This window comes from Diabrotica virgifera, chromosome 8, assembly GCF_917563875.1.
Source record: "Diabrotica virgifera virgifera chromosome 8, PGI_DIABVI_V3a".
NCBI lineage: Eukaryota > Metazoa > Arthropoda > Insecta > Coleoptera > Chrysomelidae > Diabrotica > Diabrotica virgifera.
Window position 1 is genome coordinate 166,406,681 of NC_065450.1, and position 27,144 is coordinate 166,433,824.

General features: G+C 36.7%; 1 protein-coding gene across 1 annotated transcript in view; it reads right to left on the bottom strand.

The window, feature by feature from the left end:
* The window catches only part of LOC126890533 (intermembrane lipid transfer protein VPS13C-like), a 267,141-nt gene that overhangs the window by 39,819 nt on the left and 200,178 nt on the right, over positions 1-27,144 (bottom strand). The window contains exons 28-32 of the mRNA XM_050659537.1: positions 24,881-25,769; positions 19,161-19,348; positions 8,973-9,132; positions 3,552-3,822; positions 2,001-2,188 (exon numbers count right to left, since the gene is read on the bottom strand). Coding sequence (XP_050515494.1) covers positions 2,001-2,188; positions 3,552-3,822; positions 8,973-9,132; positions 19,161-19,348; positions 24,881-25,769 — 1,696 coding nt within the window. The remainder of the gene's footprint in view (positions 1-2,000; positions 2,189-3,551; positions 3,823-8,972; positions 9,133-19,160; positions 19,349-24,880; positions 25,770-27,144) is intronic.

Below are 27,144 nucleotides of genomic sequence, written 5' to 3' on the forward strand. Positions count from 1 at the left end.
TCACGTCTCTAAAACCTAAAAACCTCTCATAAATATTACCACGTAACGCGTATCGAACAACAATAATTGATAATTGTGAATGACATGATAATCAGAAGTTTCATCTACTTCCAGCGAAAAGCAAATGGTTTTCTAAATCTCAGATTCAATAACGTTATTCAAAACGTAACTATTTGATTAGGTATATGTATTAGTTCATTCTGTATTACGAATACACTTCGAATCAGAAAGTAAATATTTCTAAAACAATTTCATTATTTTCTCTATAATTACTTTGATTTTTAACAAATGCTTCGATCCATCATGTCCACTAAATGATAATTCCTGACAACTTAAAAAAATTACAATATCAATTAAACGACGTAAAACGGCGTGATTATTTTTGACAATTTCTACCGATGCGATCTGGCGATGCCAAATGAAACACCGACCGGCAGATTTAAATATGCCGTACCTGCCTACGGAGAGAATGTATGTTCGCTTGCTCATCGACTTGTTATTTCGTGAGTTTTACCGGTAAATCGTCAAGCTACGGAGTGCTACGGCTGAGTTAGGTACGGCTAGCCGAAAAGTCAGATGAATGGCTCGGATCATTCATTTTTTGAGAAATCTGTTATGCGCAGGGATCACTTAACGCTCGGATTGATCAAATCCTTTTAAAAACCATGAATAACATTTAGTCTGTATAATCTGACAGATTTTTTTTACTTCACAGATACAAATATTAAAAAAATCTATCTATATAAATGTGTGGGTCGGCACTGCCGACCCTGCCGACCCTGACCGGCCGTCACTGTATTAAATATAATATAGTTAATGTATAACATTAACATTACATAACAAAATTAAATTTAAAAATCATATTTTAAACAAAACGTACCTAGTGGAATAGTAGATTTTTGTAAAAATTTATAGGTGGTCATAATAATATGGCCAGGGACTGTAGAAATGATTGTATTAACAGGGTATTTTATAGATGCAGTTCTTTGATCCCTCTTGTGTTGTTAGATTTGTTTTGGACAGGATATATCTCAGTGCATTTGTTGTTTTGAATGTCGTTGTAATGTATTTAATTTCCTATTTTTTTCTGATAAGCCTTTTACACATGGTATTGTTGTCACTCAAAGTGCCTTCTTGTGAGTGTTTCTGGATTGCTTGTAGTGTTTTGTTATTTCCTTTCTTTTCTTTCTTGTTTTTTAACACCTTGGTTGACAGGTTTTTTCTTCCTGAAATTCATTTTCGAACGAATCTTTCTGTTTTCTGTTAGTTTTTTGGCATCGTTCCATGTTGTTCCCCTCTTTTTCAAAGTATCTATTATTACTGCATTCCATTGTTTTCTTGGTTTACCACGTTTTTTCCTTTCTATATTTCTGCTTTCCCAGATTCTTTTAACAGGTATATTATCACTCATTCTTTAAAGGTGTCCCCATTAACCCAGCTGTCTTTCTTCTATATAAGTTTCTAATGGTTCCATTTCTAATTCTTCTCTTATTTTTATATTCTTAACTCTATCTCTTCTTGTCACTCCCATTACTCTTCTTAAATATTTAATTTCTATTGCCTGCAATTTACTTTTATCCCTTTTTGACAATATCCACGATTCACATCCGCATATGTGAGCACAGGTCTATACACAGTTTTGTATAGACCTATGCTATACTCATTTTCATTTTTCTTGATATTTCTCGTCTATTTACAAATCCACTGTTTACTGTATAATATAGTCTATTTGTTTTTTGTATCCTATAATTTATATCTATTGCTTGTTTTCCGTTTTCTTCAAATATTACACCTAGGTATTAATATTTACTGACTTGTACTGACACTCTATTTCTACTCCATCTATTTGCATATTTATCCTTTTCTTATTTCTATCTATTACCACGAAAAGACTTTATTAATATTATTTTCTACCTTGGGCGCTACACATAAATGTATGATATAAAAATGAAATAGATACTAAGTAATAATAATAACTAAAAATATAAATTATTACTCACTAGATGTTTATTTTTGTATCTTGTTAACCTTTGATGAATTTTTATTGGTTCTCCTAATATTGAAGCTCTTCTTAAAGCTTCTCGAGCAACTTCCACACTGTCAGATTTTTCATCTGGATGCCTTGTTATTAACGATTGTAAAGCTTTTCCTGTTGTTCTGAAGAACATCTCACCATCACAGGGAACACCTATTAAAAATAAAAGTGAATATTTAATGTCTAACAGAAAAAAAATCATACTTTGTAGACATCAGACTTTGTAGGTATGTATACTGCATTCTTTCACGGTTTTTGCTGTAAATTTTAAAGAACCGCTTGGATTAACATGAAATTTGGCATACGCATAGCTAACATGTTAAAGAAAAAAAGTGATATGGTGCCGATGTGTGATTTTGCCATGGGGGTGAGTTTCACCCCATCTCGGGGGTGAATAAATATATGTCCAAGATAAGTCCCGAAATGGATAGACTGACTAATTTTAAGCAACTTTTGTTCTATAGAGTTTTTTCACCAAATCAATACTTTTCGAGTTATTTGCAAGTGAATATGTTCATTTTTCAACAAAATAACCACGTTTTTAGACGGTTCTTCGCAAATAACTCAAAACGTAAGCATTTTATCGAAAAAAATATTCTTGGCAAAACCATAGCGTAATAAAGAACTGAAAAAAAAACGGTGTATATATTAGGTATCTATACCTAACAAAAGCAGAGTTATAGCCGAATGAAAAATAGGTTCATATTCGAAAAATTCCAAATAGAATAATTAAATGTGAAATATCCAAATAATGAAGCATTCGTGGGGAAAACACATTACAACTTTTTAAAAGTCTTTAAAAAAGCTTTAGTTCTGTTTTTATATATAAAAAAAAAATTCTAGCATCAAATGTAAGCAAGTTACGCTCAAAATAAAGTTGGTCCCTTTTGATTTGAAAAAAAAAAATCACGAAGATCACCCCCAATTAGCAACTTATATGAAATTAATCGTTTCCGTTTCACAAAGTACTTTACTTATGTTGCATTTATGTGATCTGTAAGTTTCATCGATTCAAAGTGCCTATTTTTGAAAAAATTTGGTTTTAAAGTAAAATTTTTAAAAAGTTTAATTTTGAAAAAAATGCTTTTTTTCAAAACAACTTAAAAATAGTTAGAGATACCAAAAATCTTAAACAATAAAAAAAGGTCGGCTTTAATTTTCTGAATATTTTATATTTTTTTGTTTTTCTGTAAGACAAAAAATTGGTTAAGATTCGGTGTTTCTAAATTTGCATACACTCGTGATAAGTGACTCGTTCAAGCCCTTTTAAGTACAGCTCTTTCAAAAATAAGGACTTTGAACCGATGAAACTTACAGATCATATGATCAATACATGCGCGAGTAAAAAACTTGTGAAGTGGTAACAATTAAGTTCCTTCAAAGAACGTACCTACTAGTAGTCACAAAAAGCTTGACGTGCCAAAGGTTATGAATTTATAAATTGTTCAAATCTTGTTGCTTACTGTAAACGGGTTATATTTAGAGATTTAAAATTATAGCTTAAGTCAAACCTTACCATTCTGGTTCCTTACTATTAGCTGGCTCAAAGCATTAGGAACTCCAGTAGTAAAATTCCTACTTGAAATTGTAATGGTTTTTGGGACAATTTCCGATTTGTGGTACGAACCATGCCGTCGGATCCTTTGTATATTTTCAATATTTTGATTATTAAAAATGTCTATAACGCATGCTTCGACTGCCACTGGAGACATGTTGATGTGTCCTAAGAGACATCTAGATGCGTAGAAGAGAATGTTTGCCATTTTGTCTGACTGGAAATCACCAACCTTAAAGAATACAAAAACTTGGTACATATTTAATAAATACTAATTATAATCACATTGTTCACTTAAGAGTAAACAGTAGAGGTAGAAACAAAATATAACTTCGGGAGATAGTATCATAAACTTTGGCAACATTGGTAATCTTTGACATTATCTAATTAATCTGATTAATATTTTGACAATATCATAGTCGCGCTAAATGGAAGTAATAGAAAACGAATTTATTATTAATAAATAGATATTTATAAAAATAAACCAAAATGGGTGAACATTTCATGTTAAGATAGGTATTTAGAAAAGTATTTGCATGAAATATCTAATAATAAAACAATAATAAATAATAATTTCGTCCTGTGGGAGTTTTGTGTCAGTTCTTCTATCAGGCGCGGCCCCCTGCGAATGGGGGATGCTTTCTGGGTATTCGTAGCGCCAATACCCAGAGAGTAGCAGGAATACTTGCCGTGGAACAAAAACTGACACCTGGCAGTAGGTACAAAATGCACACCCATGAGAATGGAGATAAATAATTTATGTTTAGGATCGCTGCCTGGGGATCGCCAGGGCACGTCTGGAGCCGGCGCTGGACGTGACAGCATGCGGGACGTCGGTGGCAGGGTGTTGAGGAGGCGGGCCCCTGTCATACAATCAGCTACAGCCCAACCACAACCACAACCACAAGCGAGCCAAACAACAACAAGAGCTCCACCCGCCGAAGGTGCTGCGCTGGATCATCAGCCGGCGCTCACTCAAGCGGGACGACCGAGGCAGCGCATGAAATGGACTGTGTCCATTAATGAAAACATTTTGCGCTTCTATTACAAGGTGACAAACCTCGGTCAAGAAACAATCGGCTACCGACAACAGCTGTATGCCGAATTTTGCAGGACGTACCCAGATATTCAAGTATCGGAGCAAAGAGTATCAGATCAATACCGGGTAATCATAAGGAACAACCTTATCCCAGAGACTAGACGCAATTCGATCAAAAGCGAAGTCGAACGGGAGATTAATAACCAAGAACAAGTTTTAGATCAAGTCCCTAATGAAATCCTCGATGAGCAGGCTCCTGAGATTCCCATGCCAGAAACTCAACCTGATAATACACAGCAGGAAAACAACGAGTTGCGCGATAGTCTAGCAAACGAAATGGCTCGTGCCGTACAAGAGTTTAATGGAACAAACCCACTTAGCAGACCACCGCTACCACGAATAAACTCTTGTAAGAAACTAGGTGCGCTGTTACAAATTGTGAACACTGAAGTCCTACCCAACTATGTCGTAGAAGCTCACACGTTGGAATATTTGCATATGCTAATCTACTGTGCAGCAACAGCAATTGCTAATGTAATGGGCGTTAAGATCAGAACACGACGGGTTACTAACAACGAAAGAACTGGTAACAGAATTGCACCCTGGGAAAAAAGACTGCTCGGAAAGATCGAATTATTACGTAAGGATATTGGTATAGTCACAGAATACATACGAGGTGTAACAAGTAGAAAAGTCATCAGAAGAGCTGAAGATATAATGCTGACTACCGCAAGACACTCAAGATATGATCCAGAAAACAACACAGCCCATCAGTGTCTGGACACATTAAAACAAAAGCTTTCCGTTTATTCAGGACGACTAAGGAGGTACAAAGTTAGTAACAACCGCAAAAGCGACAATGCTCTTTTTGAAAGTTCTGAAAAGGCGTTCTATCGAAAACTCAATTCCACTGTAGAACGTGTCGATAAGGCTTACCCAAGCCAAGAAGAAATTCATGAGTTTTGGGGAAATCAACTTTCCACGCCAGCTGCTCTTAACAACAATGCTGGATGGATAGAAGAAACGACACAAAACTGCCAACACTACATTACCACCCTTTACGAACCCTTCACTACTGAAGAAGTCTCAAATACCATCAAAGAGCTTCATAACTGGAAATCTCCTGGACCAGACGGAGTTCAAAACTTTTGGCTCAAGAAGTTTTGGAGTGTTCATGAATGCTTATCAACACTAATTAATCATGTTATTTCTAATCCGCAGGATATACCATCATTCCTAACTCAGGGAACCACTTATTTAATTCCGAAGGATCAAAATAACACCCAAGATCCAGCCAAATACCGCCCAATTACTTGTCTTCCAACTTTGTACAAATTGGTCACATCCTGTGTAGCCCGGCGTATCTACCAACACTGTGCTCTGAACAATATCATAGAGCCTCAACAGAAAGGATGCGCTAAGGGTTCCATGGGTTGCAAAGAACAACTCATCATCGACTCAGTCATTTCTAACCAGGCATATTCCAAAAAGAGGAATCTTTTTACTGCCTTCATTGATTACAAGAAGGCCTTTGATTCAGTGCCGCATGTATGGCTTATAGATATATTGAGAATATATAAAGTCGATGATAATATAGTGACCTTTTTAGAGCATATAATTACGGAGTGGAAGACTAGAATTCACCTTCAAATACCTGGTGAAAATAACATCGAAACTGAAAATATCGCAATCAGCCGGGGCCTGTTTCAAGGAGATTCGTTGAGTCCACTGTGGTTCTGTCTAGCTATGAACCCATTATCTCAGCTATTGAACTCCACAGACGCAGGTTTTAGCATCAAAAATAACAACAATGTGGTGGCGAAGCTTAATCATTTATTGTATATGGATGATTTGAAATTAATGGCTTCCACTCGAAACCAACTCGATGAGATACTGAAAACTGTAGAAACTTTTTCTAATGATATTAGCATGCACTTCGGACTAGACAAGTGCCGTATTTTAAATATAGTCAGAGGAAAAGTACAGCCCGGAGGATTCGATATGCAAAATGGCCAAAACATCGAGGCCATGGGTGAAAACGATATGTATAAATATCTTGGAGTAAAGCAAGCGCGGAGAATTGACCATAAACAAATGAAAACAGAGATAACTACTGAGTTTATACGAAGGGTAAAACAGCTGCTTCGCTCACACCTTAATAGTAGAAATTTGTTTAAGGCACTAAACACCTACGCATGTTCCGCGCTTAGCTATTCATTTGGCATTGTTAAGTGGACAAAAACGGACATAGAAAATCTTCAGCGAAAAGTAAGAACGCACCTCACAAAGGCACAAAAACACCATCCAAAAAGTGCAGTAGAAAGAACGACATTACCACGGAATTTAGGAGGAAGAGGACTTATGGATATAGGTGAGCAATTAGACAAACAAATTGCTAATTTAAGATCTTATTTTCAGATGCAGGCTGAAACATCTACTCTACATCGCGCTATCTGCGCAGTAGATGACACAACACCGATAAAACTGAGGGAAGCAGAACTTCGCATAAACCACCTTACTAAGGACGAAAAAGTGCGCGCCTGGATGGGTAAACCTCTGCACGGGCGACATCCCAATGAGGTCAGCCAAGATTATGTCGACAATATAGCGTCGAACTACTGGTTGACATCAGGAAAGATGTTCCCTGAAACGGAGGGTTCATTACTGGCCATTCAGGATCAGGTTATACCAACCAGAAATTACCTGAAATATATCATCAAAGACCCTCATGTTCAAAACGACAGATGCCGATATGGATGTCAAGCCCAAGAAACCATCCAACATCTTACAGGGGGCTGCCAGGCATTTGCTGCAACTGAGTACAAGGAACGGCATGACGCAGTTGGAAAAATCCTTCATCAGGAGATAGCTATCAAGCTGGGACTTCTCCAAACCGACCATCTCCCATATTATCAATACGTCCCTGAGAGTATGCTTGAGGATGGCAACTACAAGCTATACTGGGACCGCACTGTGCTCACAGACCAAACAGTGGCGCATAATAGACCAGATCTCGTATTAGTCAATAAATTAACGAGACAAACAACCCTCATTGATGTGGCGATTCCTAACAACAATAATCTACGTACTAAATTTACTGAAAAGATCGCCAAGTACAGAGATCTGGAAATTCAAATACGGAGACAATGGAGAATGCAAAGTACCCAGACGATACCGATTGTTATGTCTACTACTGGAGTCATTCCGAAGACCCTCCTCGAAAGCATAAAAAAGCTGGGTCTTAATGAACATCTTTATAAGACCATGCAGAAAGCAGTACTACTGGCAACGGCCAGATGTGTACGAAAATTTTTGGGAGATACACCTGCATACCAAGTCACCTAGGGCTCGATAACACGGAAAGAGTCCCACCAGAGCTCAATCCTTTTGATACCGTAGGTATCTGGGATGAGTCAATTTTTCCCTTAGAGGGAGTGTGAGCCGTATGGCTAAATCTGGAATAATAATTTTTTTGTTGTGAAGCGAAACAAATTTCGATTTTCGCATAATTTTGGCACGGTTTTTAATTTACTTTTTCATGGAAAGTTTCACTTTATTTTTCGTTTGATTTACTTTTTCCATTTTGATACACTATTGATAATATTTTTAGAATAAAAAATACTCCTAAAACTTTATATACTCGCATTAGAATTCGAAATATTTTTACGTAAAATATACTTACCTACCTACATATAACTAAAACTCACAATTAACAACAATCTATTCTTTCAAAGAGGCCAACAACTTATACAACAACAACAAATATATAATAAATTAACTATCAATAAACACTACTTTCCTATGAAACAACAAAAACGAATTCTTAAATTAACACACTACTGCACTGAACATGCAGAGAAAAGAAAACTGGAGAAAAGCTGACGCAGGTTTGTCAAAATGACAGTGATAATTTCTCTATGTTGCCTAATTAGTTATTTAGTTATAATATGTTCGATTTCTTGTTAGAAATAAAAAATTTTAGTAGTTCCAAGATTACACAAAATCTAGGCATGGGATAAAAAAGTTGATTGAAGAAAGTTTATTTTTTTTCTACTTAATGGAGGTACAGGCTCCTTTTTTCAATAATTTATTTAGTTATAGAGTAATTTCCACGTACTAACATATTTCTGAAATTGGGCTCTGTACCGCCATTCTTTATTATATTACGAATATGTGTGCCAAATATCTCAACAAAATATTCAAAGTTAGAGCCGCAATCTTGGAACGCGTTTGTTGCTACCTGTTGATCGCTACTGTAGCCTCTTAATACTAAAATATTTTTTTACTTGAAACATAAGGCATTTATTTAATTAAAATAAAAGTTTTGAATTTTAGTTACTTACTTCAATAGCCGGTTGTATTGCAAATGTATTGACTAGCACCTGGAGTCCAAGCACATGCGAGTAGTATTGTTGTAAAAACTGTGTGTATATTTGGTCAAATAAATTTGATACTGCGTTATTCAGCGTGTCGCAAATATCCACCTGTTCTACTGACGAAATCCTAAAAACAAACTTTACCATTTATCATCATTATCATCATCAATAGCTATTCCATCCATCGTCGGATGTAACCCTCCCTTAGGTGTGTCCATTCATATCTTTTTGCTTTATTTTGCATTTTGGCCATTTATATCTAGTTTCAAATGCAATGGCGAGCATTTCTCGTAAGAGTAATGCCTAACGAAGGAGTGACGTTTCAAAAAATACTAGGACTTACAATATGTAAAGTTGTTGAAGATAGGTAAAAAACAAAACAGACACAATATAATGGTGTAAGGAACACTCACTGACTCACTGTCTATAAATCCAAAGAAGACAGAGATGGTCCTATTCACCAGAAAAAGAACGATCACGAGTTTAATACCCCCTAGGATTCTAAATTACAGCCTCAATTCTGAAGAGGTGAAATGCCTTGGTATTACCCTAGACAGGAAGTTAAGGAGCTCCCACTTAAATGGAACTCCCACTTAAATAGGAGCTAAAAGAGCATATATTGTCTATGAACGCCTGTTTTTTATGTAAAACTATTTTATATTATGTAAATCATTTATTTTCAATTTTTTCACCCTGTATATATTAATTTTTCAATATGGTAATACCACCATTGAAAAGAGCGTAAAAATATGTTTTAGAAAATATTTTGAACTTTTTAGTTATGTTCGTTACCATTTAATAAATGCACAACGTATCTTTACATGTACCTATGTGTGGCAGATTCGTGCACATATTATAAGAATTAATGTGGATTTAACGGTAGAAGCATATAATTTGGACCACATATTGTAATAAAACGAGCGATTTCGTATTTATATACGACTTTATTTATATAACTGTACAGACGAATTTATATTATACAACAAACCTATTTACAAATCTGTCGTATTTATATATGCGATAAAGTTATAATGGAACATTCCAGAAATATCCGCGCCCATCTCGATATCTCCCATCTCTATACCAGTCGATCCATTTGTCTGTCAGCACGCCCACGTGATTTACCTTCCAGAATTCTCGGGATTCTCGCCGCGAAGATTAGATTACGTCATTCTCTTGTTGTTTACTATTACGGGCGCCGATCAAGAGTTTTCTTTCGTTACACTGCTCCCCTCTTAAGATCTGAGCGTCCCGATCAGCAACTCTACATGAAGGCCCAGGATGGCGGAATCTACACGACTCTCCAGCTCTGCATACACCCTTCAATAAGAAATAACAGTCTACTGTCTTTGAAGGGTACGACATCTTCGGGTTCATGCAACGCACAGTGATTTGTACGCCAGTTTCTCTGAAGACCACTTCAAGTATGCTTCTCACAATCTTCCAATCCAGATTTTCTACTGCATGGCCTATTTTTGGTAAAGCCAAATCTTTGATGTCATAATTACACACGATTTTCTTCAAATTAGTTAGAGCACGCCATATGTTCTCGTAGCTTGGCGTGTCCGTATAAGACTTCCTGGTCACCATATACAGCAAAGATCGACGACCATCTTCCAATCGCAGTACTCTTCCAATTTTAGGTTGTTGATTTCTTAACTCGTCCAGGCGGCCGAACTTTCTATTGAATCCGGACGAGATTCCTTTAGTCATCTCGAGGTCTTGGGCAACACAGTGGGCTAGAGAGACGTTTTCTGGAACACCAAACAGATCTTGCTGAACTTCTGTGGTCACGCCGAATCTAGCACTCTTTCTCGCTGCGTAATTTGACATAAATTGATTAAAACTTGGCTGTGCGGCGTCTTTCATCTCCTGTTGGAGGACTCAGGCCTCTTCTGTTTCATTTGAGCCAGCATATGGTGCAAGACGATTTATGTGAATAACTTTTGGTTTACCGTTTGGCAACTTCTTAATTCTGTATATTACGTCATTTATTTTCTTCTTAACTTCATACGGACCTTCCCATTGTCTTTGCAGTTTAGGACACAAGCCTCGACGACGTTGGGGATTATAAAGCCAGACAAGATCACCTACTTCGAAGCTTTCATTCTTGCAGCGAGAATCATATTGATCTTTCATTCTGTCACTGGCTATCTGGATGTGTTGTCGGGCAAATTCATGAATGTTGTTCATTCATAACTTCAGGCGGTCGACGTATTCTTCGCCTGCAACATGTTCCTCGGAAGGTCTGCAGCCAAACTCTAGGTCGCAGGGCAAACGAACTTCACGACCCAACATCAGGCAGGTTGGTGTTTGACCTGCAGTTTCATTTACGGCCGAGCGGTAGGCCATCAGGAATAAATTAATGTGTTGGTCCCAATCTCGCTGATGTTCAGACACAACTTTGGACAAGTGTTTACCCATCGTTCGGTTCATCCTCTCGACCATTTCATCTGATTGAGGATGCAGGGGTGTTGTTCTGGTCTTATTGGCACCAATCAATTTACAAAAGTTTTGGAAAAGAGCTGACTCAAAGTTTCGCCCTTGGTCGGAGTGGATCTCCAAGGGAACACCAAATCGGCTGAAGAATTCTCTAACAAGTACCTCTGCAACGGTAGCAGCTTCTTGATTCGGTAATGCATAGGCCTCGGTCCATTTCGTAAAATAATCCATGGCTACCAGGATGTATTTATTTCCAGCATCGGTTTCTGGAAATGGACCTGCAATGTCGATTGCTACTCTTTCCATAGGACTGCCAACATTGTACTGTCTCATGGGTGCTCTCTTTTTACCAACTGGACCATTACCGGATGCACAGTTCACATTTCCGGCACCATCTTCTTACATCATCTTTACAGTTCACCCAATAGATCCGTTCTCGAACCTTTTGCAGAGTCTTCGTAATACCAAAGTGTCCACCTGATGTACCGTCATGCAACTGACGCAATACTTCTGACACTTTACTTTTAGGTACAATCAACTGAAGCTTCGATTCTGTACCATCATCGTTCTCAAAGGTTCTGTACAGAAGATCATCTTTTAGTACCAGGCAATTCCATTGGCTCCAGTAGGCCTTGACTTCTGGACTACATGCACTAATGTTCTGCCAACTAGGTCTCTCACCTTGCCGCATCCAACCCAATACTCTTTTTATACATGGATCATCCTCCTGGGCGTCTTGTAACTGTTGGGGCTGCCATTGCTCATTAATTACGGTGGTTCGTCTCACGGGGCAAAATCGTTCCTCTAATTTGGCACAGTGATTACAATTTGCACTGCATGGTCGTCTCGAAAGGGCATCAGCATTTGAATGAACTCTTCCGGCCCTGTGTTCTATATCGTAATCATATTCTTGTAATCGTTCTAACCATCTTGCCATCTGGCCCTCTGGATTACGGAATTGTATGAGCCATTTTAGAGCAGCGTGATCGGTGCGAAGAAGGAACTTTCTGCCATACAAGTATTTATGGAAATGTTCGCAAGCCTTCACTACACCCAGCAGTTCTCTTCTGGTAACGCAATAGTTTCTTTCTGGTTTCGACAGGACTTTGCTGAAATAAGCGATGACTTTTTCCTGTCCATCCTGGATTTGGGAGAGAACAGCTCCTATGGCACTGTTGCTAGCATTGGTATCCAAAACAAATTTTCCTGCCTGTCCCGGGTAGCTTAATATCGGTGCACTGATCAGAGCCATTTGTAGTTGTTCGAAAGCTTTTTGGCACTCTTCACTCCATGTATATTCTTTGCCCTCCTCCGTCAACTTTGTTAGGGGCTTGGAGATATTGGCAAATCCTTTGACAAATCGTCGGTAATATGTACATAAGCCAAGGAAACTTCTAATTTCATGTTTATCTTTTGGTACTGGCCAATCTTTAATTGCTTCAATCTTTTCAGGATCAACTGTTACACCATTACTCGATACAATATGTCCTAGGTACTTAACTTCTCGTCGAAACATGTGACATTTCTTCGGACTTAACTTCAAGTTCGCTGCCCTCAATCGTTGAAAGACTTCTATTAGATTCTTGGAATGTTCATCAAAGGACCTTCCAACCACGATTACATCATCTAAGTAAACCAGGCATGTTTTCTATGTTAGACCTCTTAAAACTGCCTCCATTAATCTTTCAAATGTGGCAGGGGCATTACATAAACCAAACGGCATAGCCGTAAACTGCCAAAGCCCTGATCCTATCGAAAATGCGGTTTTCTCCCGATCGGCTGGCTCCATGTCTACTTGCCAATATCCAATTTTTAAATCGAGTGTGGAAAACCAACGAGAACCGGAGAGAGTATCCAATGTATCGTCTATTCTGGGCAAAGGATAACTATCTTTTTTTGTTACCGCATTGAGCTGGCGGTAGTCGATACAAAAACACGTTGAACCATCTTTCTTCTTTACCAGAACTACTGGTGATGTCCATGGACTGTTCGATAGTTCATTTACCCCTTGTTTGTCCATATCCTTGATAATCTCTTCGGCTTCATCTCTTTTCGCAAATGGAAGTCGTCTAGGCCGTTGTCTGATTGGCTGAGCGTCTCCGGTATTTATTTTGTGCGTTACTATGCTTGTTTTGCCCTTATCCTTCTTATCAATAGCAAAAACATCTTGATACTCTATCAGCATAGACGTCACTTTTTCCGTTCGTTCATGATCAAGATCTTGGCATCTTTCAATGATCATCTCAACAAGCTCCTTTGGATACTTCGCCTTCGATGATTTCTCATTGGTATTCACAGAGCAAATTGAAGCCACGGGAACATACTGTCCGAACAAAGCTCCTCTACTTAACTTGATAGCAGTTTCCCTTAAATTCATAACTCTTACAGGGATGACATCTCGAACTTTTACCAAAGTTTTCGCCGTTAGGAACTCGACATTATCCACATCTTCGACCATCCTTAAACTTCCCTCTCGGCAGTGTCCATCAAGCATGGTCATAAGAATTTTCTCACTATTACCGGGTATGGTTACGTCGCATGTAGTAAGTAAGCGGATGACATCTTCTTTGTCGTCGTGAAAAGGCAACTCTTCACAATTGATCTTGAGAACTCCATTTTGAACATCCAATATTGCCCCCACTTTCCTTAGTACGTTCATTCCCAATATGAATTCGTCGGAGATCTCGGCAATTAATACTTGATGTTCAACTGTGGTCTGGCCAATGGATACTGACATATTAGCCTCGCCATATGTATTAATTAGCTCACCAGTCGCTGTTCTAAGCTTTACTGTTGCAGGTGATAATTTATTATGGTCTCGTACTACATCTGGACGTGCGATAGTTCTCGTTGCACCTGTATCCACCAAAAATGATCTACATCTATTACTGATACGACCTTCGATGTATAAGTTGTGGATTCCACCGGAGGACGTAAGGTTGACAGTTACTATGGGGCTCTAGTTCTCGAGGTCAGCAGTTGCCCCTTGGTGTTGACCCGCTCTAGTTTTCCGACGGCTGTACGATCCTCTTACAATTACGACGAATGTGGCCTACGTCTCCACAATTCCAACATCTAGGCTCGCGTCTCTTTGGCATCTGATTACTTAATACTCTCCGTATCATTTCCTCCAGATGTTCATCGTTGTGTTCGTCACTTTCTTCAATGGTTCTTACTCTATGGCCTCGTGAAGTTTGACTAGCCGTTTCGTGTTCCAATGCAATAGCAAGTGCTTCATCTAAAACTTTCGGTCTTGCTAGTCGTAAAGCTTTCTGTAGTTCATTATCTTTCAGCCCATTGGCGAAGGTATCTACTGCAATTTCTTCTAAAACGCTGTCTGGCACCTCTGGATAAGCCAACTGCACCACACGAGCCACATCTGCTTCAAATTCTTGCAGATTCTCACTTGCTCGTTGACTTCTACTTCGCAGTTGTGGTTTGTATACTTGTTGTAGATGGGCATCTCCATAGCGTTTTTCTAGACGAGTGAACAAGGTCTGGTAACAATTTTCTTGACCCTTGGGAATTGACCTTAATATATCTGAAGCATCACCTCGTAAAGCAGCAGTCAAGGAAACAGCCTTTTCTTGTTCGGTCCAATGATTGGCGGTCGCAATAGCTTCAAACTGTCTAAGATATATGGACCAAGAGGACTTTTCATCAAATGGTGGTAATTTGAATCTCATATTATGCGACGTTTCGTCTCTCGGTAGTTCATCTTTCACTAAAGGATCTAACGCTGCTGCATTAACTGATGGTTGTACTTTTATATCGGTTATCCTGCTCTCTAGCTGTTTGATCTTTTCTTCTACGGTCTCTACAATTTTCTGCATCTTATCGAATGTTCTAGAAACTTCTTCAAATTTCTCGTCGTTCTGTCTACAAACGTCTTTAATTACTTGAGAAACACTTTCAAATTTGTCGTTGCTCTGTCTACAAACTTCTTTAATTACTTGAGAAGTCTCGTCAAATTTTTTAGCAACGTTCTCGAATTTCTCGTCGCTTTTTCTACTAACTTCTTCAAGTTTCTCGTTGTTCTTTATAAAAGTTTCATCGATCTTTTGAGAAAGACTTAGACTTATCTTAGACGTTTCATCGATCTTTTGAGAAACACTTTCGAATTTCGATAAGATCGCTTGTTCTGCTGACTGGAAGTGGAACGTTTTTGGGTCATCTCCATTCTTCTTGAGGACCTCCTCGAGTCGTTCTTTCAGGACTTTCTTGGACCCACTGGCATCTTGCTCGTACTCTTCTAATTGTTCACGGAGCTGTTTTAGCGAAAGTTCTTCTAGCAACATCTTTAGTCGGCACACACGTACTTTTCACAATGTCTTTTAAAAGTCTTTCCGAATACCGAACAATTAACGCACTCTGATTATTCCCGACGAATAAAGTTCAAAAGTCTTTTTTTTTCACTATTCATTTATTTACACTCCACACCGGACATCAATGTAATAAAACGAGCGATTTCGTATTTATATACGACTTTATTTATATAACTGTACAGACGAATTTATATTATACACCAAACCTATTTACAAATCTGCCGTATTTATATATGCGATAAAGTTATAATGGAACATTCCAGAAATATCCGCGCCCATCTCGATATCTCCCATCTCTATACCAGTCGATCCATTTGTCTGTCAGCACGCCCACGTGATTTACCTTCCAGAATTCTCGGGATTCTCGCCGCGAAGATTAGATTACGTCATTCTCTTGTTGTTTACTATTACGGGCGCCGATCAAGAGTTTTCTTTCGTTACAATATACTACACCTACAAAAGTTCAAATTTAGATATGAGGCCATCTCAGATTTTGCCTTTTACAAAAATGGCGAACATTCAAAATGGCGGCTATACATATGTGAGTAATAGCACGATAGCTTTTGAACGAAAAGTCCGATTTTAGCCAAATTTGAAATCAAGGTTCTTTTTTTGATGAATAAGATCGAGGTCTTGAACCGGAAGAATCAGTTTACCAGAAGTTGTGTTTTTACTGTTTTTTTTTATGTAAAAATCTGTTGTTTTTTTTCAATTCTTTCACCCTGTATATATTAATTTTTCAAAAAGGTAATACCGCCATTGAAAAAAGTGTAAAAATATTTTTTAGGAAAGATTTTGAACTTTTTAGTTATAATAATTACCATTTACTTAATGCATAACGTATCTTCACATGTACCTGTGTGCGTCAGATTCATTTTGATGCCCGCCTTTTCTGTAAAAGACAAAATCTGAGATGGCCTCATATCTAAATTTGAATCTTTGTATGTGTAGTGTGTGTGGTCAAAATGATATGCTTTTACCATTAAATGCACAATAATTTTTGTATTATTTGCACGAATCTGCCGCACATAGGTTCATAGGTACATGTGAAGGTACGTTGTGCATTTATTAATTGGTAATGGTAATTAACATACTTAACTAAAAAGAGTTCAAAATATTTCCTAAAAAATATTTTTACTCTCTTTTCAATGCCGGTATTATCTTTTTGAAAAATTAATACATACAGGGTGAAAGAATTGGTAAAAAACCAACATGTTTTTACATAAAAATCAGGAAAAACACAACTTCTGCTAAATCGATTCTTCCGGTTCAAGACTTTGGTCTTACACATCAAAAGAAGAACCTATATACCAAATTTGGTTGAACTTTTTAAATCGGACTTTTCGTTCAAAATTTATCGTGCTATTAGTCACATATGTATAGTCGCCATTATGAATGCCCGCCATTTTTGTAAAAGGTAAAATCTGAGATAGCCTTATATCTAAATTTGAACCTTGATGTGTGTAGTATATGTGGTCCAAATTATATGGTTCTACGATTAAATGCACAATAATTCTTATATTTGCACGAATCTGCCACACATAGGTACATGTGAAGATACGGTAGGCATTTATTAAATGATAGTTAACATAACTAAAATGTTCAAAATATTTTCTACAAAATATTTTTACGTTATTTTCAATTGCGGTATTACCTTTTTGAAAAATTAATATATGCAGAGGGAAAAAATTTAAAAAAAAACATATTTTTACATAAACAACCAGTAAAAACACAACTTCTGGTAAACCGATTATTCTGGTTCACCACATCCATCTTGTAAATCAAAAAAGGAACCTATACACCAAATTTGGTTGAAATCGGACTTTTCGTTCAAAAGTTATGGTAGGTACCTACTATGAAACAAACATGTATAGCCGCCATTTTGAATGCCCGCCATTTTTGTAAAAGGCAAAATCTGACATGGCTTCATATCTAAATTTGAATCTTTATATGTGTAGTATATGTGGTCCAAATTATATGCGTGTATCATTAAATGTGCAATTTTTTCACATATAGGCCGCACTATATATCAAAGGTGTGGCGCTGGTGACAATGATGCGATTTCGCTCAGCGGGTGCAAACCTTGACGTAGGAATAGGACAATTGAGATGACGTTTCTGGCGGGGAGAGCTGACACGCTACCCCTACTACGGCAGGCTGTGACTCAATTAAACCTAAGTTGATCTTCGACAAACCCTACAAAATCGAAACAAGACAACTGAGAGTCAAACACGGCAAACGTGTATTGCATATATATTCAACGATTGCTCCAAAATGGAAAAAGGCTCAGGATGCCGGATATACTCCAGATCACTGAAACTAAGTCTAGAGTGGGGTATGGGCAAAAATGCCAGAGTAGTCCAGATTGAACTGGCTGGTTTGTCTAGTCGCAAAAGAGATAGCGGGATAGGTATAGCCGGTAAAATCTTAATAATCTGCACAAACAGTAGAGAAGCGCTATTAACCCTGAATAGACCATGTGTCACATTAGGGTTAGTAATGGAGTGCCATGAGTCACTAGCCCAACCTTCGGATGGTAACAGCATTATCCTGAGGAGGATTCAAAGGCACAATGGAAATAAAAACAACCACATTGCTGACCAGTTAGCTAGAAAGGCGGCAGGCCTTAAACTCTTAGGGCCTGGTGGTCTTTGCGGCGGAGCAACTACAGCAATCGCGGAATTGGCTATATGGCACCCTCAGACGCAAACCGTGAAAGGATGGAAGGAAGAGCAACGATGTAGACTTGACAAGGTAACACTAAAGAACCTTGGGAAGTCAGAAAATACTTGGAAATAACCAGGAAAAACCTACACTTGACACGTTGGTTTTTTAACTGGTCATTGTTAACTAAGCAAACACATACACTCATTAAAGCTAGTAGACACACCCCTGTGCATAAAGTGTAAACGAGACGACAAAACTGCCGAGCATATCCTACGTGAATTTCTGGAGTTATTGTCAATACGAGAGTATGCGTTCGGCTATCCCTAACCTACACCTGCCCACATAAGGTGTCCCCTGATGACTTGTCCGTCCACCTTTCTGGAAATGGCAGGATGGACAATGAGCTAAGGACGACAGCTTTCTGGAAGGATGCACAATGGGTCAGTTGTGTCCTAAGTTCTGTGGTACTTGACTCACCCTCCCTACTCTACAGATACAAATACAGATAGACACAATATATTAAAAAATAGTATTAGATTAAAGTTGGTGTCTTCTTGAATTTCTGAAAATCACGTGTTATTATAAAAATATAATTGAGTAAGTAACTAGCAGATACAAAATTTCATTAGCCCACTTATAGTAAAAACGTGTTGTAAGAGGTAGTCACTTCTGTCGGCACTCCCCCGTTTTATTTTTCGACACGTTAATTTGTTTTACTTACTTGTGGTGAACACCCTCCATTGGCATATAAGGCGATAAGTTATATGGGAACAAATAATCCAGAACTCTATATAATGGGCCTTTGGATCCTGACAAACTCATCTGAAGTTTATTGGAAATATTGAGTTGAACACCGAAGCTATTAAGTATTAAATATTCTATGTAAGATTTGTTTATAGGTGGTGTTTCCTGAAATAAATCAGTTTCTAGTAATCATTGTGGACTTGTAACTTGAAGTAATCATTGTGTAACTTGAATTGTGGAGTTAAGAAAACTAAGTTCCACTTGGACTAAATTCTGTTGGACTTTATAATGACAGAAAGACAATATTTTAAAATTAAGATTAAGCAAAACTACCATATTCAAAACAATGTATCTCACGTCAAAAAAAAACAAATTTATGGTTTAAATTTCGTAGATTCTAAATACATGGTTTGTCTTCAAACAATGATAACAATTCCAACACAACTTCGTTAGACCACCCCATAATAATATTATCATGACACTGATAGTGGCAGCCTCTAGTCTCGTTGGAAAGCTTGGAGAGATAAATAAATGTGCATCAGCTTCCGATCTTCCTTCAAACAATGTTGATTTACCGACAAATGACGGGACTGCCCGCGCCTATCATAAATCGGCAGTTCTGCTTTATTTTGTGGACCGTAAATCGCAAATATTAGGGTGAAGAACGGTATTTCACGTGGCGTTAGTCCGTTGGTGGCCGTTTTTTGATTTGGTCTTTTCTATGATCTATTTTTCTTCATCAACCGTTAACCGGTACACACGTTACGTTCGATCCTGGCTTTACAAAGGCTCAGACAACTGTCCGATTTTATATTTGTCCAAATAGGACCGTAAAAACTATACTTTTAGCAAACTAGACTACATTGACGACATAAGATACACATAAGAAATAAAACTGTCTTTCCTCACTATTGTTTAATTTATCTCTTAAAATTATTCTAAAGGAATGGAAGAGAAGCGATAGACGTACAGGTCTTTACATTGGAAACGACTGTCTCTTTAATACCCATTTCGACGATGATCAGGCTATACTTGCTGAAGACTCATTCGACTTTGAATTATGTTAACTGGTCTATATGCAGCATACAATAAATCGACACCTGATATGAAAAACATTGTAACTCACTTTTGCTTAGTTTACAGGAGAGCGATTTAAAGAAATTTCCAAAACATTTTATTTTTTTACTGGGTCAGCTTTTACATTTTTTGTGATGTTCTTAATCCATATTTTATAACTTTTTCTCAGCTTTTCACTTTTACATATCACATTGTTGTCAACGTTACTGGTCCTGATTTAGGTCGAGTTACAATAGCAAATTTTTTCAGAATTTTAGGTGAAAATCATTGTAAGTGGTTCATACAATGATATTTCAACACGGTATGTTTCTTTGGTTAGGTGGATATAAATTGTAACTAATCAGTAAATATCCAAATAAAGAGATTATAATTAATTTATTTTATTGGTTTTACTTGAAACGTGATTTTTTGCTCAGACAAGTAGTATTTAAGAATTTACGTCATACATACTAACAAGAAGTAGGTAAATAAAATAATATCTTTTAGATTTATTTATTACAAAATGAACATTTACAAATTATAAAACAGTTTATATTCTATTAAAAAATAAACAAAATGAACCCCTTGTAAACTTTTATTCAGAGTCATCATCCGAATATTCAGTTTGTTGAGAATGGGGAAGATTTAAATAAAAACTGCAATATTGCTCTGGTATAGCTTTACCAGAGCACAAAGCAACAAGATCTTTTTATTTTGAAGTGGTTATGGGAAGTAACCCATTATATGCTAAAGGAATTTGTACTTCCTATAAATCGTGTATATTTTTATTCCTGGATTTGGTAGCCCTTTTGCTCGATTTTGGTTTGCATTCTAAGTTTATAAACGATAATTGATCAGAAATAAGATCGTACTGAAAACTAATATGTGGTTGTTCTTTATATATTTTTAAGTATTGTATTTTCGACCAGAAAACTTGGCGTTTATCTATATCTAAATCCCAATTCGGCATTTTCTTTAACATTGATTTAAATTCCAAGATGTCATTTTGGCTTCTTTCAAATCGTATGGTTTTCCTGTGACTTTAGCACACCTTATCAGTGTATACCACTGTTGTGGTACATGAACAACTTGGTTCTTTTTTCTTCGCTTAATAAGGGCGTGCATTGAATTACCCTCAGATTGAGAGTGGCCCACCTCAAAAAACGTGTGTGTAATATTAATATTCATGATCTTAGGTGCATAAATATACATTAAAAATATTATTCGATTTCGATTTTGTCCTCCACAACAATCTGAATAAACTCTAAATTCGAATGCTCCACCAGCAACTTTTCTCTTAATAAAATCAAATAGCGCACTACTTATTTCATTAGGTCCCTTTTTACCTGTGGTTTCATCCCATGCATAACAATCGCCTTCCGCAGATCCAAGATCAAAGATAGTAAAGTTATACACTTTAAACTTCCTTTTATAATAAAACAATGATACCTCTGATTGGAGCGTAGTTAATATTTTTTGCAAATCAAAGCAGGCAGTTACAACCGTTTCTGTTTTCTTAGAAACCTCTTTATCGCGATTTTTGGCTTCACGTGCAACACATTTATTTGCAATATGTAAAGCATATTCTTTTTCTATTTGGTCTTTCTCTGCTTTAGTGTTATGTAGATTGCAAGTAAGACACATCTTTTTTCGGTGCAAAAAACCGATATTAAACTCAGTATTGAATATGTTTCTGTACTGACTTTTGGTGGTTGGTTTATCGCATGGGTGATTCTCTAACACCCATTCATTATATAGTGAATACAATTTGGGAAAAGTTAAAGACTCATCAAAATACCTCTTACTTGTTCTTTGCCTTACGTAATAGGATTCTTTTGCTGGGACAGAGTTAATATGCGCACGAATCGAATTTTTAATACTTTCGTCTACAGCATTTGCCCTGTTCTTGTGGCGACCACGCATATCTCCAGGTATACGGCCTCCGCCTTCATGACTATCAATTTTTTTGAATAGTGTAGTTAACCACATATCTGTTATGTTAAAAGTGTCCAAAAATCTTTTCTTACAAACTTGAAGTCAGTGTTCTGCCAACTGCAAATTATATTCATATGTCCAGTGTTTTCTGGACTCTTTTAGCTTGGCAACTTTACTCTCTTGTCTGAGAACATATCTACATAAATATTCGCTTTGTTGGTCATGATCAGCCATTACCCAAAAATTATTAAATAAATTGAGTCTATCATTTTCAGATAATTTCGATTTACATTTTCTGATACATTTATAGTTACATCCAGGTCCCAGTTCTCTAATTTTCGATAATTTTCCAGTTTTGCCAGTATATTCTTGGCCAGAGTTCCTCAGTTTCTTCAAGACATTCATTTTCCAAACACTAGGATCCCTTTGTCTCTTCCTTCCAAGATTTTTCTTCTTGAGGTATTGTTTTTTCTTAGCAGACGTATCTAATGGTGAACTTGTATCTTCGGTGCATGTAGAATTTTCCACTGTCGATGTATCTTGAGCGTGCAATCCACTGTGACCATTGATCATCTGAGTTTCATCAGTAGAAGTTAGTTAAGCAGTGAATGATATAGGTGTTATTATTTTTGTTTGAAATTCTAAACTAGTATTTTTATGTGAGTTTTTACGATTTGAGGCTTGCTTACTATGCTTAGCAGTTAATAATATAAAATTTACCTCCTGACTATATTGACTTACAATGTTGTTCATCGTAATATTTCACTACCTTGCTTTCTTGTATCACAACTTACAATGCAGTTATAAAAACTTACTCAATAAATGTTTCGAGAAAAACATTGTATCCCATGTTACAATGTTTTATTAAAAAATTTTCATCAATAATAAAAAAATTTAATATTGTAACATTGGTTACAATGTTTTTTCCACCCAGTGATCAAAAATTTGCACTTACAATGAGGTTATTTTGTTAAATAACTTTATAATTACATAAGATAGGATAAAAGTTCTTAGACCAAATTGAAGGTTATCGTTTATAGATGCTATTTAAGCCATAGTTGAAAAACATTGTAAGTGGAGATACAATGTTTTTCATATCAGGTGTCGAAATGGGGTTTAAACGTTAATGTCACAAAAACAGAATAAAACAAAAACATATACAGGGTGTCCAGAAACTCTACCGACAAACGAAGACAGGAGATTCCTCAGATAATTTTAAGACAATTTAACCCAATTCACCTAGTCCGAAAATGCTTCCTAACGGAGCTACAGCTCTTTGAAGATGGCGCCATGTAATTAGTTTTTCTTAAATACCTCCAGAACACTTCTATTTAGAAAAACGAAAATTTCTATACATATTTACTTTCCAGAAATGAATCGATTTCATCCATTACGAATTTCTAGTACCGGTCATAGGCGTCCGTTTTGGATACGGCAACGGTTATTTTATAGCATAACTTTTTTGTCTTCAACGTTTAAGCATTTTTGATACTGGATTATTAAATTGTGAGGTATTTTAGTACTAAAAGGTACTCTTACTTTAAGTCGTTAGGACACACCGTTTTCTATAAAAATCGATTTGAAAGTTTTTAGTTTTGGGAATTTGAAAAAAAATTGAAAAAAATTAAAAAAAGAAAACGATGTATTTTACCAAATTAAAGCAAGAGTAACTTTTAGTACTCGAATATCTCATAATTGAATAATCTAGTGTCAAAAATACTTAAAAATTAAAGACAATAAAGTTATGCTATAAAATAACTATTGACCTACCCAAAACGGAAGCCTATGACCGGTACTAGAAATTCGCCATTAATGAAATCGATTAATCTCTGGAATATAAATAAATGTACCAGTCTTCATCTTTCTAAATAGTTTTTTTTAATCTTTTTTTTGAAATTCAAAGAACGAAAAATTTTCAAATCGATTTTTCTAGAAAACGGTGTATCCTATCGACTTAAAGTAAGAGTACCTTTTAGTACTAGAATACCTCAAAATTTAATAATTCAGAGTCAGAAATGCTTAAAAATTAAAGACAAAAAAGTTAGACGATAAAATAACCGTTGCCCTACATAAAACGGACGCCTATGACCGGTACTAGAAATTCGCAATAGATGGAGTCGATTCATTTCTGGAAAGTAAATATGCATACCAATTTTCGTTTTTCTAAATAGAAGCGTTCTGCAGGTAAAAAACTAATTACATGACGCCATCTTCAAAGAGCTCTAACTCCCTTAGGAAGCATTTTCAGACTAGGTGAATTGGGTTAAATTGTCTTAAAATTACCTGAGGAATCTCCTGTCTTCGTTTGTCGGTAGAGTTTCTGGACACCCTGTATAAAGCCGGTGAATGAGCTTAAATATCATGGAGCTGTACGAAGATGAAATCTGAAGCTGAAATCCGAAGATGAATGCACGCCCAAGACACTGCAGTGGACAGAATAGAGCGGATGAGCTTGAAGTGGTTTGGTCACGTGCTTCGGATGGATGAGTAGCCTTGGCCAAAAAATTATTAAAGTGGAAACCCCCAGGTAAGAGAAATATGGTAAGACCAAGACCAAAAGAGAAAGAGGGTAAGAAAAGCCATGGAACGTCGAGATTTGGAGGAAGAGGACATCCAGGATAGGAATAGATGGCGGTTAGGTGTGGGGATGCGGCATAGGCCGTCTTAAACCCCGTATATATACATATATAATAAAATAGTACTTACGTTATTTCTGGCCGTGATGGATTTGTGTATGGCTTTAATTTCATTGACGTAGATTCCAGAATCTTCATCGGTGAATTTTCTTGTTTTCTTAAGAAGATTACAAATTTGCAAAAATAAATCATTTTCTATGTTCAAAAAGAAACTACCTATGTTAAATTTAATATATCTGTAGACGCTAGCTGTTTTAGAGGATAGCTTGGATACACAAATTTCGGCGAATGGAGTATTATCTTTGATATTTTGAGCTGGCAAGGGATGAAAAACTATGTTATTCGTTTGCTTATTGTCTATCTGTAGGGATTGTAATCTTAAATTGTAATACTGGTAGTTCTGGGATTTCCTGAAGTGGAAATACACCGCAGGGCAATAGCTTCGTCGTAACTCAGCAAAGAATGGTTTTAACATGTACATCTTTTCGAAATCTATGTGAACATATTCTTTTAACTGACATTTTTTGTAGTGAAGCCTGTATTTATCTTCGACCCATGAAGCCAATTCTAGCGTTAGAGTTTTCCACTTTTGACCAACGTTTACCTCCCAGATGGCAGGGTTGTCACTGATAGTTGCATATATGTGCTCTTTCGTATCATTTTCGGAGGTGAATATCGATAATCCAACGCCTGAGAGAGCAATTAAACCTTCAATTTGACACTTTTCTAGAAACATCTCCAAGACTTTATTATAAATTCTCAATTCTTGAGTTAGTAGTAAGGTTCTCTGCAAGCCTTCTCGATAGCATAACCAATAAATAATAATTTTGTCCTTGTGAACTTTTTTGTTTAGATTGTGCTGAGTATTATCAGAACTGTCTGAATCGTCACTGCTGGATGATTCCACTAAACTAGATGTTGGCGTCACACTATGGATTCTCATTTTTTCTTCTCCGTAACTAAAAAAAAAACTATGTATTACTAATACACGACTATAATTATTAAATGCAGTAATAAAGTAGACAAAGCCATAAGAGAGAGAAATACGTCAGGGAGAAAAGCCATCACAATGTTAAGCAGCAATTTATGGGATCAATCCATCAGCTAAGGAAATAAAAAGAGGATATATGCGACTGTAGTGAAAAGTATCACTTACTACAGCTGTGAGCTGTGAGGTATGGCCACTGAAAGAACGAACACTGGCAACTGGCAAGTATAATCTATTTGACCATAATCGCCGACATGGTTTATGTGGTTGCAGTGGTTACGACGCTAAATTTGATAGGGCAATCCGAGTTCATTTACCGGCCATTCCAATATTTTTTTCAATCTATTTCGAATAGAAAAAAAATATAGTGTACATTCGATGGACACTAGATCATTTAAGAGATAATGCTAGACAGGCGACCATTTATAACGCTTAACGTGGAATAGAGAAACATTACATTCAACTTCATACATTTAATTTGCAAGTAACTTTGAAAAACTCCTGACACAAGAATAAAAAACGGCTAAACGCCGTAAAAATGAGTGGCGCATACAATATTCCAGCTACAAAAGAGCTGGTATGAATATTACTTGGCGCGAGAATGTAGTTTCATTTTGATGGAAAATAAAATTCTAGTTTTATTTTAAAAGATGTTACCGTAATATTTTTTGCTAAATTTGAAGTAAAACGCACCACAAAACGGCTTCAAAATACAAACTCTATCAGAGTTACTCTTTTGTGGCGCGTTTTACTTCAAATTTAGCAAATATTATGGAAACATATTTTAAAATAAAACAAGAATTTTATTTTCCATCAAAATGAAAATACATTTTCGCGCCAAGTAATATTCATAGCAGCTCTTTTGTAGCTGGAATATTGTATGCGCCACTCATTTTTACGGCGTTTAGCGGTTTTTATTCTTGTTTTTATTTATACAGGGAGTTGAACTTGTTACGATGTTCATATAAAATTGGTTATATGTAAATACCCTGTAAAACATAATAATAATAGTCTCCCATTTTATACCGCTCACGTGGCTTTGGGAGTATAGCAGGGTAGTCTGTTATATCTAGGGCCTATGGTATACAAGGAAGGTAACAGGGCAAGTGCTACGCTTCACCCGCCTATTATTACCCCTGGTTTTACCCAAGGTACTCATTTTATTCAGGCTGAGTCGACCTGGGGCGTATAAGCATTTTAAAAATGTCTAGTTGTTCTTGCCGGCGGCGGTAGGATTTGAACTCCGGACCACCGGCACGCGAACCAAGTACACTACCGCTTAGCTACGCCGGCCCACCGTGTAAAATAATGTAAAACATACCAAACCTTTATATTTTTGTAATGGA